Raw genomic sequence first — 12,981 nt, 5'->3', positions numbered from 1 at the left:
AAAAGCCAGAAGTGGCACTGTGGCTCAAGTGGTAGAGCGCCAGCCTTGAGCTGAAGAGCTGAGGGACAGAGCCCAGGCCCAGAGTTCAGGCCTCACGACTGGACCCAAAAAAAAAAGAAAAAAAAAAAAGAGAAAGAACTAGAACATACATTTGGTCAGAAAGAAATAGAAAAGAATTATTTTGATTATTCTCTACATGTCTAGAATATGAGCAGAAAATTTGTAAAAGCTAAAGCTGTATCTCTTTTATAAAAAGTACTCAAGAAGTGATTTCTAAGTACATCTTTGTAAACCAGAAACAGTATACATTTCTAGAGTTTATAAAGTCTAGTAGATTCTGGGTGTGGGGAAAGAGGGGGGGGCAGAAAAGCACCCGTTTTAATAGCATGTTTCAGAAAAAAAATTACTTTCAAACTTTAATAGCATGTTATAGAAATCAGAGAGATCATTAATTCTTTTTTTTTTTTTTTTTGTCCGTTGTGGGGCCTGAATTCTGGGCCTGGGCACTGTCCCTCAGCTCTTTAGCACAAGGCAAGTGCTCTACCACTTGAGCCACAGTGCCACTTCCAGTTTTCTGGTGGTTAATTGGAGACAAGAGTCTTACGGACTTTCCTGCCAGGACTGGCTTTGGACAGTGATCCTTAGATCTCAGTCTCCTGAGTAGCTAGGATTGCAGGCGTGAGCCACTGGTGCCAGTTCATTAATTCTTTTATTACTAATGTATAGACAAATTTCTAAGGAAGCAAATTCTTGTTTTATTGAATGTTTAATAATGTATACCTGTCGAGCCCCTGCTGAGTTTTTGTTCTGAGCTGACTTGACTGCAATGACTTCTTGAGGAGTATCCCAACTCAAGTACCTTTCAAAAAAAATGAAGACAAACTTAATGATGTGGGTCAATTTACTTAAGCTTAAATCAAAATATTATAGAGTCATGTTCTCGTGACTCACGCCTGTAATCCTAGCTACTCAGGAAGCTCAGATGTAAGGATCATGGTTCGAAGCCAGCCCAGGTAAGAAAGTCTGTGAGACTCATCTTCAATTAGCTACCCAAAAGCCAGAAGCGGAGTTGTGGTTCAAGTAGTATAGTGCTAGCCTTGAGCAAAAGAAGCTCAGGGACAGAGCTCAGGGCCAAAGTTCAAGCCCCAGGACCAACACACACACACACCAACACACACACAAAAACAAAAATCCCCAAAACAAAAACATTATCTGACTTATGAAACTGTAACCCCTCTGTGTATTACCTTTATAATAAGAAAAAAAAAACCCAAACCAAACCAAAATTCCCTTCAGATCTCTATATGGATCTCTATTTAAAATGTAATTTTAACCTTTATAGTCTTGAATAAAAACTGCCTTTGATGGAAGAATATTCAAACCTAAGAAAACAAATAACCATTTCTAGTTTAAAATGAGAATTATAGAAAAAGTAGTATTACTTTCACAAATTTCATACACATATTTACTCAAAGAATTTAGATCTAACTTATAAAACTAATAGTTAAAATAGTTAAGATAAAAGTCAAAACTTTGGGGTTTTACTAGGCAAATAGTTTTTATTTTTTGTCAGTTGTGGAGCTTGAACTCTGGGCCTGGGCGCTGTCCCTCAGCTCTTCAGCTCAAGGGGAACACTCTACCACTTAGCTACAGTGCCACTTCTGGTTTTCTAGTGGTTTATTGGAGATAGGAGTCTCACGGTCTTTCCTGCCTGGGTTGGCTTTGAACCGAGATCCTGATCTCAGTCTCCTGAGTAGCAAGGATTACAGGCATGAGCCACTGGCGCCTAGCTAGGCAAATAATTAAACCAGGAAAATCTACCATAAAACGCACCCTACAAAGAAAACACTTTGGAAAAAGGTAACACAGGTAATTTAAAACAACAAAAGAAGTTTATATGCCAAATAGTATGCATAGGTTAGTTATTTATTAGGGATGCAAAGACAAATTATAGAGATCTCTATCCTCAGATTTTCAAATGTTGGAAAGAAAGGGAGGAAAAAGTAAGTTATAAAATTGAGGTCTGTATACCAGACTGGAAAAGGAGGGGAAGAAGGAGGAACTTAAAATTTCCTGGACATACATTTCCAACTTCTACAACAAAAATTTAAATAATAAATTCACAGCTAATACCTGAATTTGCAGTAAGAAGCAAGGTATACTTCCTCCAGGATTTTCCCTGTAGCTGTTGATATACGAAGTAGCCAATTATGTGCAGTCAGGGCTATGAGAGAGGGCTTATAATCTGATGGCTTGGCAAGTACTTCTCCCTAAAAAATTAGATGTAAAAATAAAACTGCATCACCATGGACAATTTGTAGTGATCAATATAAAAAAATACCTAAATACTTAAAGATAGTCAACTAAGTGAAACAAAGAAATATTAAGTGCACAAACAAACAAACAATCAACACAAGGAAAGACTATGGGTAATTATTTTCATCATTAACTTATTCAATAAGTTTATTCATACAAAGTTCTTATACAGTGTCTGAAATAACATAATTACTCATTATTTTCTAAGTATTCAACAACTGTTAGCCAACAGTTAACAGTATTAAGAATGCTATTTCTCTGATAACAATTAACAATAGCTCTTAAAAGTCCTGCATAACAACATAGCTATTATAAGTGACATATACTAAAACAAACATGTAGATTGTCTCCTTTTTTATTGTAGGACTTAATTTCTTTTAGACTGAAGTCCATGTGGCAAAATACCAATTATTCCAATATTCAGTGTGATCTACACTAACTTCAAATTAGAAGATGAATCCAGAATCAGGGAGAAGAGAAATGATCTATACCATTAATACATAACCCATAAAAGGGAGAGAATAGCTGCTTGGGCACTGCTATCACTGAGATGCCACCACAAGGTGGAGGTCTAATATAAGAAGAAAAAGAAGAGCAAGGTTTTGACTTTGGATTATGGAATTAAAAGGTAGCTGTAAGAGTTAACAACAAAGAAATTGAAATTAATTTAGTACTTGTTTATGCAAGAAAAGGAATAGAAAAGAAAGAAGGCACAATTACTTTATGTATGTTCCTAGGGATGTCTTTCCTTTCAAATGTTAAAGGCAGTACTGGGGTTTAAACTTGGAGCCTCCCTTTTGCTGGACAAGTACTCTACCACTTGCGGCATACCCCAGCCATTTTTTGCTTTAGTTCTTTGGATAGGATATTGTATTTTTGTCCAGGCTGGTCTCACATCACAATCTTCCTGCCTCGGGCTCCCACTAGTGCTCAGCAGCACCTCTCCCATCCTGGTGTTTTTTTAAAAAATTTTTTAGAAAGTTGTTATTATAAAGATGATATACAGAAGGGTTAGTTACACTAAGTCAGGTAAAGAGTACATTTCTTTTTGGACAATGTCACCCCTTTCCTTACTCTCTCCCAATTTTTCTTTCCCATCCTTATCTACATAGTTCATTTTCAACAGTGAGTTCAGTGAGTCCCACTGCTACATTTGTTTACTCTTAGCTCCTGTTTGTTAACTTACTAATTATGGAAAGCCTTACATTCAATTTACAGACAATTTCAGTGAATGTTTCACTGAAATTTTAAAGTTTTTCCAAAAATTGTATTATTTATACCTAGGTAAAAAAAAATTAAAGCAGTATATATAATAGGTTGCACTATTTTCCTAAATCAAACGTTATATTTTACATCTCCAAATAGCAGAGTATTAATTTAAAAGTCATTTCATGTTAATATGTTAACAATAAAACACTACTTTTAGTTCTTAAGGGAGAAAAACCTTGCTTCACTATGAATGAGAACAAAATATTTAAATGTTATACAAATTATATTACTAGAAATCTTTGTGAAGGGCTGCTCTAAATTTTTGTTTTTTATTGGTATACTAAAAACTTTCCCAATTAAGAAATCATCTCTCACCCCAACTAGAATGAAAATGGATTAAACAATTTTTTTTGGTGCTAGTTCTGGGCTTGAACTCAGGGCTTGAGCACTGTGCCTGAACTATTTTGCTCAAGACTAGAATTCTACTACTTGAACCATGGCAGTAACCTCAAAATAATTTTATATAAAAACTACAGCCAGAAAAAAAAATGGCAGTACTGAAATTTGAACTCAGTTTTTTACTCTTGCTAAGCAGGTACTTAAGTATGGCCACATCACCAAGCCCCTTTTCAGGTAGTATCTGTGCAGCCTGACATGAACTGTGGTTCGCTAACTTACGTCTCCCTCATAGCATAGAAGACAGGCGCATGCCACCACATTCACCTTTCTTGTTGAGATGGTAGTCTTGATTATTTTTTGCCCAGGCTGGCCTTGAACCTCCTGCTCTGTCTCCTGAGTAGATGGGATTATAGGTGTAAGGCAACTGCCTCACTTGCCTTTTTTTCCCGGATGATTTACAAGTTAGAATTCATGATCCTCCTGCCTCAGCCTCCAGTGCTGAGCCATAATATTTGGCATGAGCCATAATATTTGGTAAAAAAATTAAAGATTGAAAAATAAATTTAGAATTATTACCTTTATTCTTTAAATACAACTTTTGTCACATATTAGGATTTCTATTTTTCCTGAAGAATAACCAATGAGATTCAAAGACATGATTAGTTTGTTGTAGTTTTTTGTTTTTTTGTGTGTTTATTTTTTGGTCTGTTGTGGGCCTGGGCACTGTCCCTGAATTTTTTTTTTTTTTTTTTGCCAGTCATGGAGCCAGAACTCCGGGCCTGGGCACTGTCCCTCAGCTCTTCAGCTCAAGGCTAGCACTCTACCAGTTGAGCCACAGCTCTACTTCTGGCTTTTTCTGCTTATGTGGTACTGAGGAATCAAACCCAGGGCCTTATGCATGTAAGGTAAGCACTCTACCACTGAGCCACCTTCCCTGCCCTGTCCCTGAGTTTTGTGCTCAAGGCTAGCACTCTACCACTTGAGCCACAGAGCCACTTCCACATAATTGGAGAGAAGAGTCTCATGGGGATTATTCTGCTCAGGCTGGTTTTGAACCTCGATCCTTAGATCTCTTTTTTTTGTTGTTGTTGTTCATGGGCTGAACTCTGGGTCTGGGCGCTGTCCCTCAGCTTTTCAGCTCAAGGCTAGCTCCCTATCACTTGAGCCACAGCGCCACTTCTGGCTTTTTTCTGCTTATGTGGTACTGAGGAATCGAACCCAGGACCTCATGCATGCGAGGCAAGCACTCTACCACTGAGCCAACTTCCCAGCCCCGATCTCAGCCTTCTGAGTAGCTAGAATTAGGCGCCTGGCTTGTTGTAGTATTTTTTTTAATGGATTTCATAGAATCGATGCCATAGAAATATTCTTCAGAAAAGGAAGTCTAGTATGAAAAGTGGGGAAATGTTTGACAATCATCATGTACTTCTGTAGCATTACAAGTAGCACTGTAGTCTAAGAAATAGATATAATTATATATATTTATATATGTATATTTAATATATATAATTATATTGTATTATATATAATATATAGCTTCTCTGTGCTATATTATATATCAATTATGTCACCATATACATATATAAAATGTGCATATATTATATACTTGATATATAATTGAAGCTATACTATATATATTAATACACACACACACACACACACACACACGCACACACACATATATTTAAACCTTCTGAACTCAGAATGTTGCAAACTTCTTTTTCCATAGCCCAATTCCTCCCAATATCTTTGGCACAGGTAACACCACATGAAAAATATACATGGAGTAGTGCTGATCGGATCAGTTTATCCCATTTGTTTTTTCCATCTTATTTTCCTGACAAGATTCATCGAGAAAATGCGTAAAATACACTTTCAAGGATATGTAACGTAACTGTTCCTCAAACTAATTGTTCAGTATAGTAAGTGAAATGATCTCATATAATAAGAATGATATAAAGTAGCTTATTCTGTTAAACTTTTAATCAGCTCTAATCTTATCTAGCTTTTAAGATTTCAAATATATCTAATTTTAAAAACAGATTCATAACATGGTAATTTTTAAAGTTAATAATTATTCATGATGAAGAAATAATTAAAAGATACATTCTCTTGGATGCTCTAAAGACTAAGGGATTGTGATGATCTTTAAATCTTAATCCTTTAAAATTAACAACAACCAGTTAGTTCTAAGCTAAAAATACTTTAGAAACAAATGTTCTAAAGACAAATCTCACCACTGGGCATTCCCATAATAGAGCATCCTCTATCTTTTCTGATTTGGGACATTTTGGCATTTCATAAAGTTTTCTTGGCTCTGTTGCAACACTGGAAAAAAGAAAAATAAATGATGATTAATAACAGAGGCAATATTTGCTCAGATTTGATGTGTTTCAAATGTGAGACACTTCATAGAATATCAAATTAGAATTTACTTGCTTTTTTTTTTACTTGCTTTTCTTAACACAATCTTTCTAATCACAGAATTCCAAGTACACATACACAGAAAACAAATCTGAAAAACATAATATTCCATAAAACTATCCAAAGTAATTGTTCATGTATTGATTTACTTCCTTTTAGATTTTCTTTATATACATGCTACCTGCAGTTTCCTAAAATTTAATCTTAATGAATTCTCTTCTCCTGAACATTTACTGCTAGTAGCTCTGTTCTGATATTTAAAATGAAAATCCATATATAAGTCCACTGATTTTAGTAGATAAAACAGGAAATCATCTGTAAATTAATTTTACTCCTAAATTACCTATAGGCGGAGCTGAATAAGTTTATACTTCTATCGACATTTGATGGGAAAACATCTTTTTACTTTTTTTGTTAGTTCTGGAGCTTGAACTCAGGGCCTGGACTCTGTCCTTGAGCTTCTCTATGCTCAAAGCTAGCTCTACCACTTGCCTCAGCACCACTTCCCGCTTTTTGTTTATGTGGTACTTGAGGAAATCAAACCCAGCACTTCATGCATGCTAGGCAAGTACTCTACAACATTCCCAGCCCTTACTTTGACTTTTTTACTTTTGAGACTAGGTCTTCCTATGTTGTATAGGCTGGTTTCAACCTCCTGTATTTGCATGTTTTTCCTGTCTCAGCATCAGTGTGGGACTATAGCAGTGTTACCATATCCAGCTAGTACTTTTCTGATTATTACTGATACTTGATCATAGATTTTTTTCCATTATCTGTTTGAACTTGGAGCCTCATGCTTGCTCAAGCTTGTCTGCTCAGTTGGTACTCTACCACTTGATCCACTCCTCCAGCACAGTTTTTTGCTGGTTATTTTAGACAATCTTGCAGGGTTTTTTTTTTGCCATGTCTGGCTTTGGACTGCAATTCTCCAGATCTTAGTCTCCTGAGTAGCTAAGATTGCAGGTGTAAGCCATCAGTGCCCAGCTATCTCTTTTCACTTGGTTTTTAAAGGATGAACTTTATAATGTAACTACTCTTAAACAATTTTCAGGACAACTTTTGGTTCACCTTTGATATTCTCTATTCGAAGGCTAAAATCAAACAGAATTTCACAAGAATCAAAGTAACATCATTCATTATATATGATTGTAAACTGTGGGTAAAATACCTATGAATGGTCTGTTAAAAGAACTATATTATAGTTGGGTCCCAGTGGCTCATGCATATAATCCTAGACACTCAGCAGGCTGAGATACAAGGATCAAGGTTCAAAGTCAGTGCAGGCAGCAAAGTTCATGAGATGCTTATCTCTGACACTTATCTCCAATTAACCACTAAAGAAAGCCCAAAGTAAAGATGTGACTCAAGAGGTAGAATGCTAGCCTTGAGGAAAACAAAACCACTATATTATATACCATTGATACATAAATCAGTCATTTCCTGATTTAACTTTCTTTTAATTAAGGCAAGTATATCCAACTTAGGGAAGTTAGGAACTGGGAATTAAGTGGCATGAGTTGTTATTTTTGGTAGGTGTGAAGACAATTATATTCATATCCAAAAATGTCCAGATTTCCACTTCAAGCATGACATGTAAAGGGGTTTGTAAGGAATTCAAATTAGTTTTAGTTAAACTGATAAAAATAATAAAAAGATGACCACTTAGTCTCTCGAAATGGTTCTGGGGACACATATTTATTCAAGAGCTCTGTATGAACTGTGGGAGTCTGTGGTGTTTGAACCAGAACAAGCTCCCTTCTTTTACTCTTCCAGCTCTGTAAGATGGTAAGTCAACTCCAAACTGTTGCAGCCAAGAGCTCAGGACTCCCTTTCCCCTCTACTTACACTCAAAGGGCTATCTCCTTAGGAGGGGTACTTTTCATGCAGCCCTATGCCATTTGTTTCCTGGGACTGAGTCCTGGATTACTGTAGTCAAGAGGTGGGGCTCCCTTTTCTTATCTAGGCCCCATTCATAAAATGGAGGCTCTATGTTACGTGAAGCATGACTGAGAAAACTAGGCCCCTGACTGTATTATTCCTTTTCATAACGTGGAAGTTTTACCCTGAGAGACCAGCTGAGAAGGTCTAAGGGCTAGTTAGTGCTCCTTCAACTTTAAGTGTTAGGTTTTACTTTAGAGAGAAGTAAAAGATAGCCTTCTAGAATCATGTTAAATTTCCAAAGCTATTTTTTCCAATTTGGAAATTATCTCTAATATGGCTTAAAAATTTTGGAACCCTGTAATTCTTCTCTGATCCATCAGAGACCTGAAGTCACAAGGCGAATTGCTACCCCTAAACTAAAGAGAAAGGTAGACCCAGAGAATCATGGTTTTGAAGGAACTATTACACAAAAACAAGTAACAATGAGAAAAAAAACCAATGGCACTAAAAAACTTTTAACCACTGATATCTTTAGTTACAGCAAACACCAACAGCTTAACTTCTACCTAAATAAACATAAAATTTCACCTAAAGATCCATTAGCTACAGCAAACACCAACAGATTAACTTCAACCTAAATAAACATAAAAATTCATCTAAAGGCCTATTTACCTCAATTCTTTTTACTCAATATCAGATAATTTTCATCACTACCACAACAAAATTACACTAATGAATGTCTTTAGAAGACATTATATGCACAATTTTGCTAATAAATGTTAAATTTTTGTTCAGTAGTTCTTACATTGTCATTTAGGTACTTCCGGAAGTTACTGAGACCCATTTATGGGGACCTCTGAAACCAAATTGCATGAAAATAGCACATTAATTTGTCATTTTCTTTCTCCGTCATCAATATGATGGAATTTTCTATAGGTCACAACAGACTGAATTCAGAACCCATGCATGAATTCTTGTCATTTGTTAATTTAGACATTATAGAAGTTTTGTAAAAATAGTAATAATTACAAGGTACACTAAAAGGCAAAACAGAGTTTGAGGAGAAAAAGCAAATATTAGAATCAAACTTAGATATGACATTTTATAATGATCAGATCAGGAACTATGAATAACTATGATTCATCTGTTGAGAACTCTAATGGAAAAAGTAGGCAATAACAAGCAGAGACAAGCAAATTAAGTGGAAAGAAGAAAATATACCCCCAAAACTAAAAACAAATGCTGAAAATCAAAAATACTGCTAAGAAATGTCTCTGATGGGTTCATCAGCAGATTGGATGTAGCTGAAGAATAAGCAAGCTTGAAGACTGATCAACAGAAACACCTAAACTAGGGAGGGAATAAAAAAGGAAAGAAAATAACAAAACAATATCCAAGAAAAATGGAACATTAGAAAAGGTGTAATGCAGATATGGTCACAATCCTTGAATATACTTCATCTCTTCTGATCTTGGAAGCTAAGCAGGGGTCAGGTCTGGCTTTAGATGAAAGACTATATACATGAGAATACCACACAAACAAAACCAAAAGTAATTGAAACAATAATGGGACAAATTTTTCAAAAATAATAGACATTAAGCCATAGTTCATGGAATCAAGGAAGCCTAGAAAACACTAAACAATATATATTAAGTGATCATATATAAAAACAAAATCTTCAAGGTAGTCGACAGAGAGCAAAATGTACTTATACTATAGAGAAGTGTAAGAATTACATAGGGGCTAGGAATGTGACTTTGTGGTAGAGTGCTTGCCTAGCATACATGAAGCCCTGGGTTCAATTCTTCAGCACCACATAAACAGGAAAATCTGGAAGTGGTGCTGTGGCTCAAGTGGTAGAGTGATAGCCTTGAGCAAAAGAAGCTCAAGGACAGTGCCCAGGCCCTGAGACCAAAGCCCCAGGATTGACAAAAAAAAAATTACATAGAATTTCTCTTCAGAGATAATTCAACAAAAAAGTAGAGTGTAGGGCTGGGAAGGTGGCTTAGTGGGAGAGTGCTTGCCTTGCATTCATGAGGTCCTGTGTTCGATTCCTCAGCACCACATAAGCAGAAAAAGCTGGAAGTAGCACTGTTGCTCAAAGTGGTAGAGCACTAGCCTTGAGCTGAAAAGTGAGGGGCAGTGCCCAGGCACAGAGTTCAGGCCCCATGACTGACAAAAAACAAAAAAACCAAAGTAGAGTGGAATTATCTCAGCTGTTAAAAGAATAAACAAAATGGGGGCTGGGAAGGTGGCTCAGTGGTAGAGCGCTTGCCTTGCATGCATGAGGCCCTGGGTTCAATCCCTCAGCACCACATAAGCAAAAAGAAAAAAGCCAGAAGTGGCACTGTGGCTCAAGTGGTAGAGCGCTAGCCTTGAGTTGAAGAGCTGAGGGACAGCACCCAGGCCCAGAGTTCAGGCTCCATAACCGGACCAAAAAATAAATAAATAAAAAATAAAAAACCTAACATAGACCTTACATGCATAAGCCACTAACACCTAGCTCCGCGTTTTGGTCTTTTTTTTCCCCCTCTAGTTCACTAAATACTAAGTGGGCATGTAGTTCTACATAAAAATTGTCGCTATAGATTACCTGCTGACACAGCATCGATAATTGTTAAAATATATTCTTCCCCTCTCATAGGCTATAGGTGTCTTGGAATGAGTTGTCCAAACATTCTTAAATGTAGTACTCTCCTGAAAGACAAGGAATTTTGGTTTAGGAATGAACTCATAATCTTTAAGTGCATTCACTTTAATTTGAATAGTAAAACTTAGCATTTTCAAAGTAATTTCACGTGTATTATTTAGAAGCATTAGTTTTCATTCTTCCTGGTCCAGTCCTCATGGCTTGGTTTATTTGGACGCCCAATCTTTAAAACGATGGTTTGCAGGAAAGCATAAAAAGCTCAAAACTAAAACCATCTGGAGCCCTTCGGAACACCTATACACTAATCCCAGACGCACTGCATGTATTATCCGCCCCCCCCCCTTCCCCTCACAGGTGACTAAGACGGAGCCCGGGCTCAGAAACACTCCCTGCTGGAGCAGATTGCTCGGCCGACAGTCGCCCGGTGGCCTGCGCGTGGTCACCTGGCACACGAGCTCCCGCAGGATGCCCAGGTTCGTCCTCTGCCCGACACCCGCGTCGCGCGCGAAGAAGCCGAGCGCCCGGCGACTCAGCCGGAGGCACACGTTGGGCTTCCGGGTCGGGCCCTTGGGGACGCAGGCCGGGCGCGGGGGTCCCGGAGCCCCTTCACTTCGACGTGGCCCTACAGCTGCCATCTTCCAACCTCAAGGAAAAACGGACGCTGGAGCCAGACACCCGGCACCCGGAGGCCTCGGGAGGGAAGGCAAAGTGGCACCGCCGCAGCGCAGATAAAAGGGAAAGACCCGAAGAGTCACAGCCACTCTCAACAGCTGGTGGCTGTGAGGCCACTCCCCTTGACCCTCCGGGCGTGCTGTAGCTTCAAGCTCACCGGGAAATGTAGTTCCCGCGCTGCCGGGCTTCGTTTCCAGAACTACATTTCCCATCAGGCAGTGAGCAGGGTGCTCCTATTGCACAGCGCGTTTCCCACCTCAAGCACGAGAAGCAAAGTTGCTCCGTGGGCCAGTGGCCGAGGCCGGGGGGGCGGAGTCAGGGCGTCTTCCGGGAGTGCGCGCGGTGCCCTGGGAGACTTCGGATGCTTTGCTGCCGCCTCGTGGCCCGTTTTCCCGGTGTGCCGTCCCCTCTGGTGCCCCTCCCTTAGCGCCCTGGTACCCCGACGCCTGTAAACCCAGGCTGGAACCCGGAGGCCCAGTAACCAAAGGGGTGCGGTGTCGAGCGTGACCCTGCAAAGGTACGCCCCGCGACTTTTCAGTTCAGCCCGACGCTGGACGCTGGGGACGAGGTTGACTGTTGAGACCTTGGGGTGTTGAAGCACGGCGCTGCTGTGCGCGGAAGACGCTGCATTTCCCTCCAAACTAGAAACTGACTTTTCCCCAGGGACCCACCCCAGTGTGGCTCGAGGGAACGCTGGCTGGTTTTGCAAGGATTGCTGCGTTTCCTTCCTCGTCTTCTTTATCTCTTCCTTGTAGGAAATAAAATAGAAAATGCTTACATTTTTGTTAGTCTGCCTGAAGTAATTCCTAGTTTCTTTAAGTGAAAGACATCATAGTTAACTAGCCCCGCCTATGTGTTCAAAATCCCCAATATTCCCAATACACTACATTTCCATGACCCTTAGGTCCCCATTGCTTTGCTGTGAGTCTGTCAAGGTGTCTGTGTGTTTGTCACGAGGACTTGGCAGGGAACCTCTTGTTTCTAGGTGCTCAAGGAAAATGACTGCATCTGATTGGCAGCTTAAAAAGTGCAGTACTGGATGAAGGTGCTGGGCCACATTTTCAGTGTTGTTAAAAAAAAAATCCTTTTAACCTTCTGCCTTTCCTTCAGAGCCTGGCTTTTGCTGATTTTTTTTTTTGTATGACTTGTTTACAGCATACTGTGGAGTGCTTTATGTATTTTTAGAGAGTGCTACAATAGTTAATTTGGTAATTCATGGATGCAGCTGTCACTGAGAAAACTGGAACTCGGGGAAAAAAATAACTGGATTTTCTTTGGATGAAATGAAATTCAAATCATTGCTGAATTGAATTCATCATCTCTCTTCTCTTTCCTCTTTGCTCCTTGTCTTCCTGTAGTCTTTATCTCACCACCAAGCCACCCAAAGAATTATTATTCTAGACTCTACCCACACAGCCAAATCTTTGTTA

The 12,981-nt window shown here is 38.8% G+C and overlaps 2 protein-coding genes across 3 annotated transcripts in view; one reads left to right on the top strand and one right to left on the bottom strand.

The window, feature by feature from the left end:
- The window catches only part of Dcaf17 (DDB1 and CUL4 associated factor 17), a 38,634-nt gene extending 27,009 nt beyond the window's left edge, over window positions 1–11,625 (bottom strand). Inside the window, exons 1-5 of one of the 2 annotated variants that reach the window (XM_013030900.1) lie at window positions 11,323–11,625; window positions 10,823–10,926; window positions 6,162–6,252; window positions 2,134–2,270; window positions 781–859 (exon numbers count right to left, since the gene is read on the bottom strand). In XM_013030900.1, the coding sequence (XP_012886354.1) occupies window positions 781–859; window positions 2,134–2,270; window positions 6,162–6,252; window positions 10,823–10,926; window positions 11,323–11,514 (603 nt within the window). In that variant the 5' untranslated portion in view covers window positions 11,515–11,625. Of the gene's footprint in view, window positions 1–780; window positions 860–2,133; window positions 2,271–6,161; window positions 6,253–10,822; window positions 10,927–11,231; window positions 11,300–11,322 lie in introns of those variants that run through there. The other variant, XM_013030908.1, reaches the window with a different exon arrangement.
- A 252-nt stretch (window positions 11,626–11,877) lies between these two features.
- Window positions 11,878–12,981, top strand: part of Mettl8 (methyltransferase like 8) — a 99,433-nt gene continuing 98,329 nt past the window's right edge. Inside the window, exon 1 of the mRNA XM_013028405.1 lies at window positions 11,878–12,068. The gene's annotated coding sequence lies outside the window, so the exon portion shown is untranslated. The remainder of the gene's footprint in view (window positions 12,069–12,981) is intronic.

Source organism: Dipodomys ordii, unplaced genomic scaffold (genome assembly GCF_000151885.1).
Source record: "Dipodomys ordii isolate 6190 unplaced genomic scaffold, Dord_2.0 Scaffold5, whole genome shotgun sequence".
Classification (NCBI taxonomy): Eukaryota; Metazoa; Chordata; class Mammalia; order Rodentia; family Heteromyidae; genus Dipodomys; species Dipodomys ordii.
This window is presented reverse-complemented; position numbering and strand designations above follow the sequence as displayed.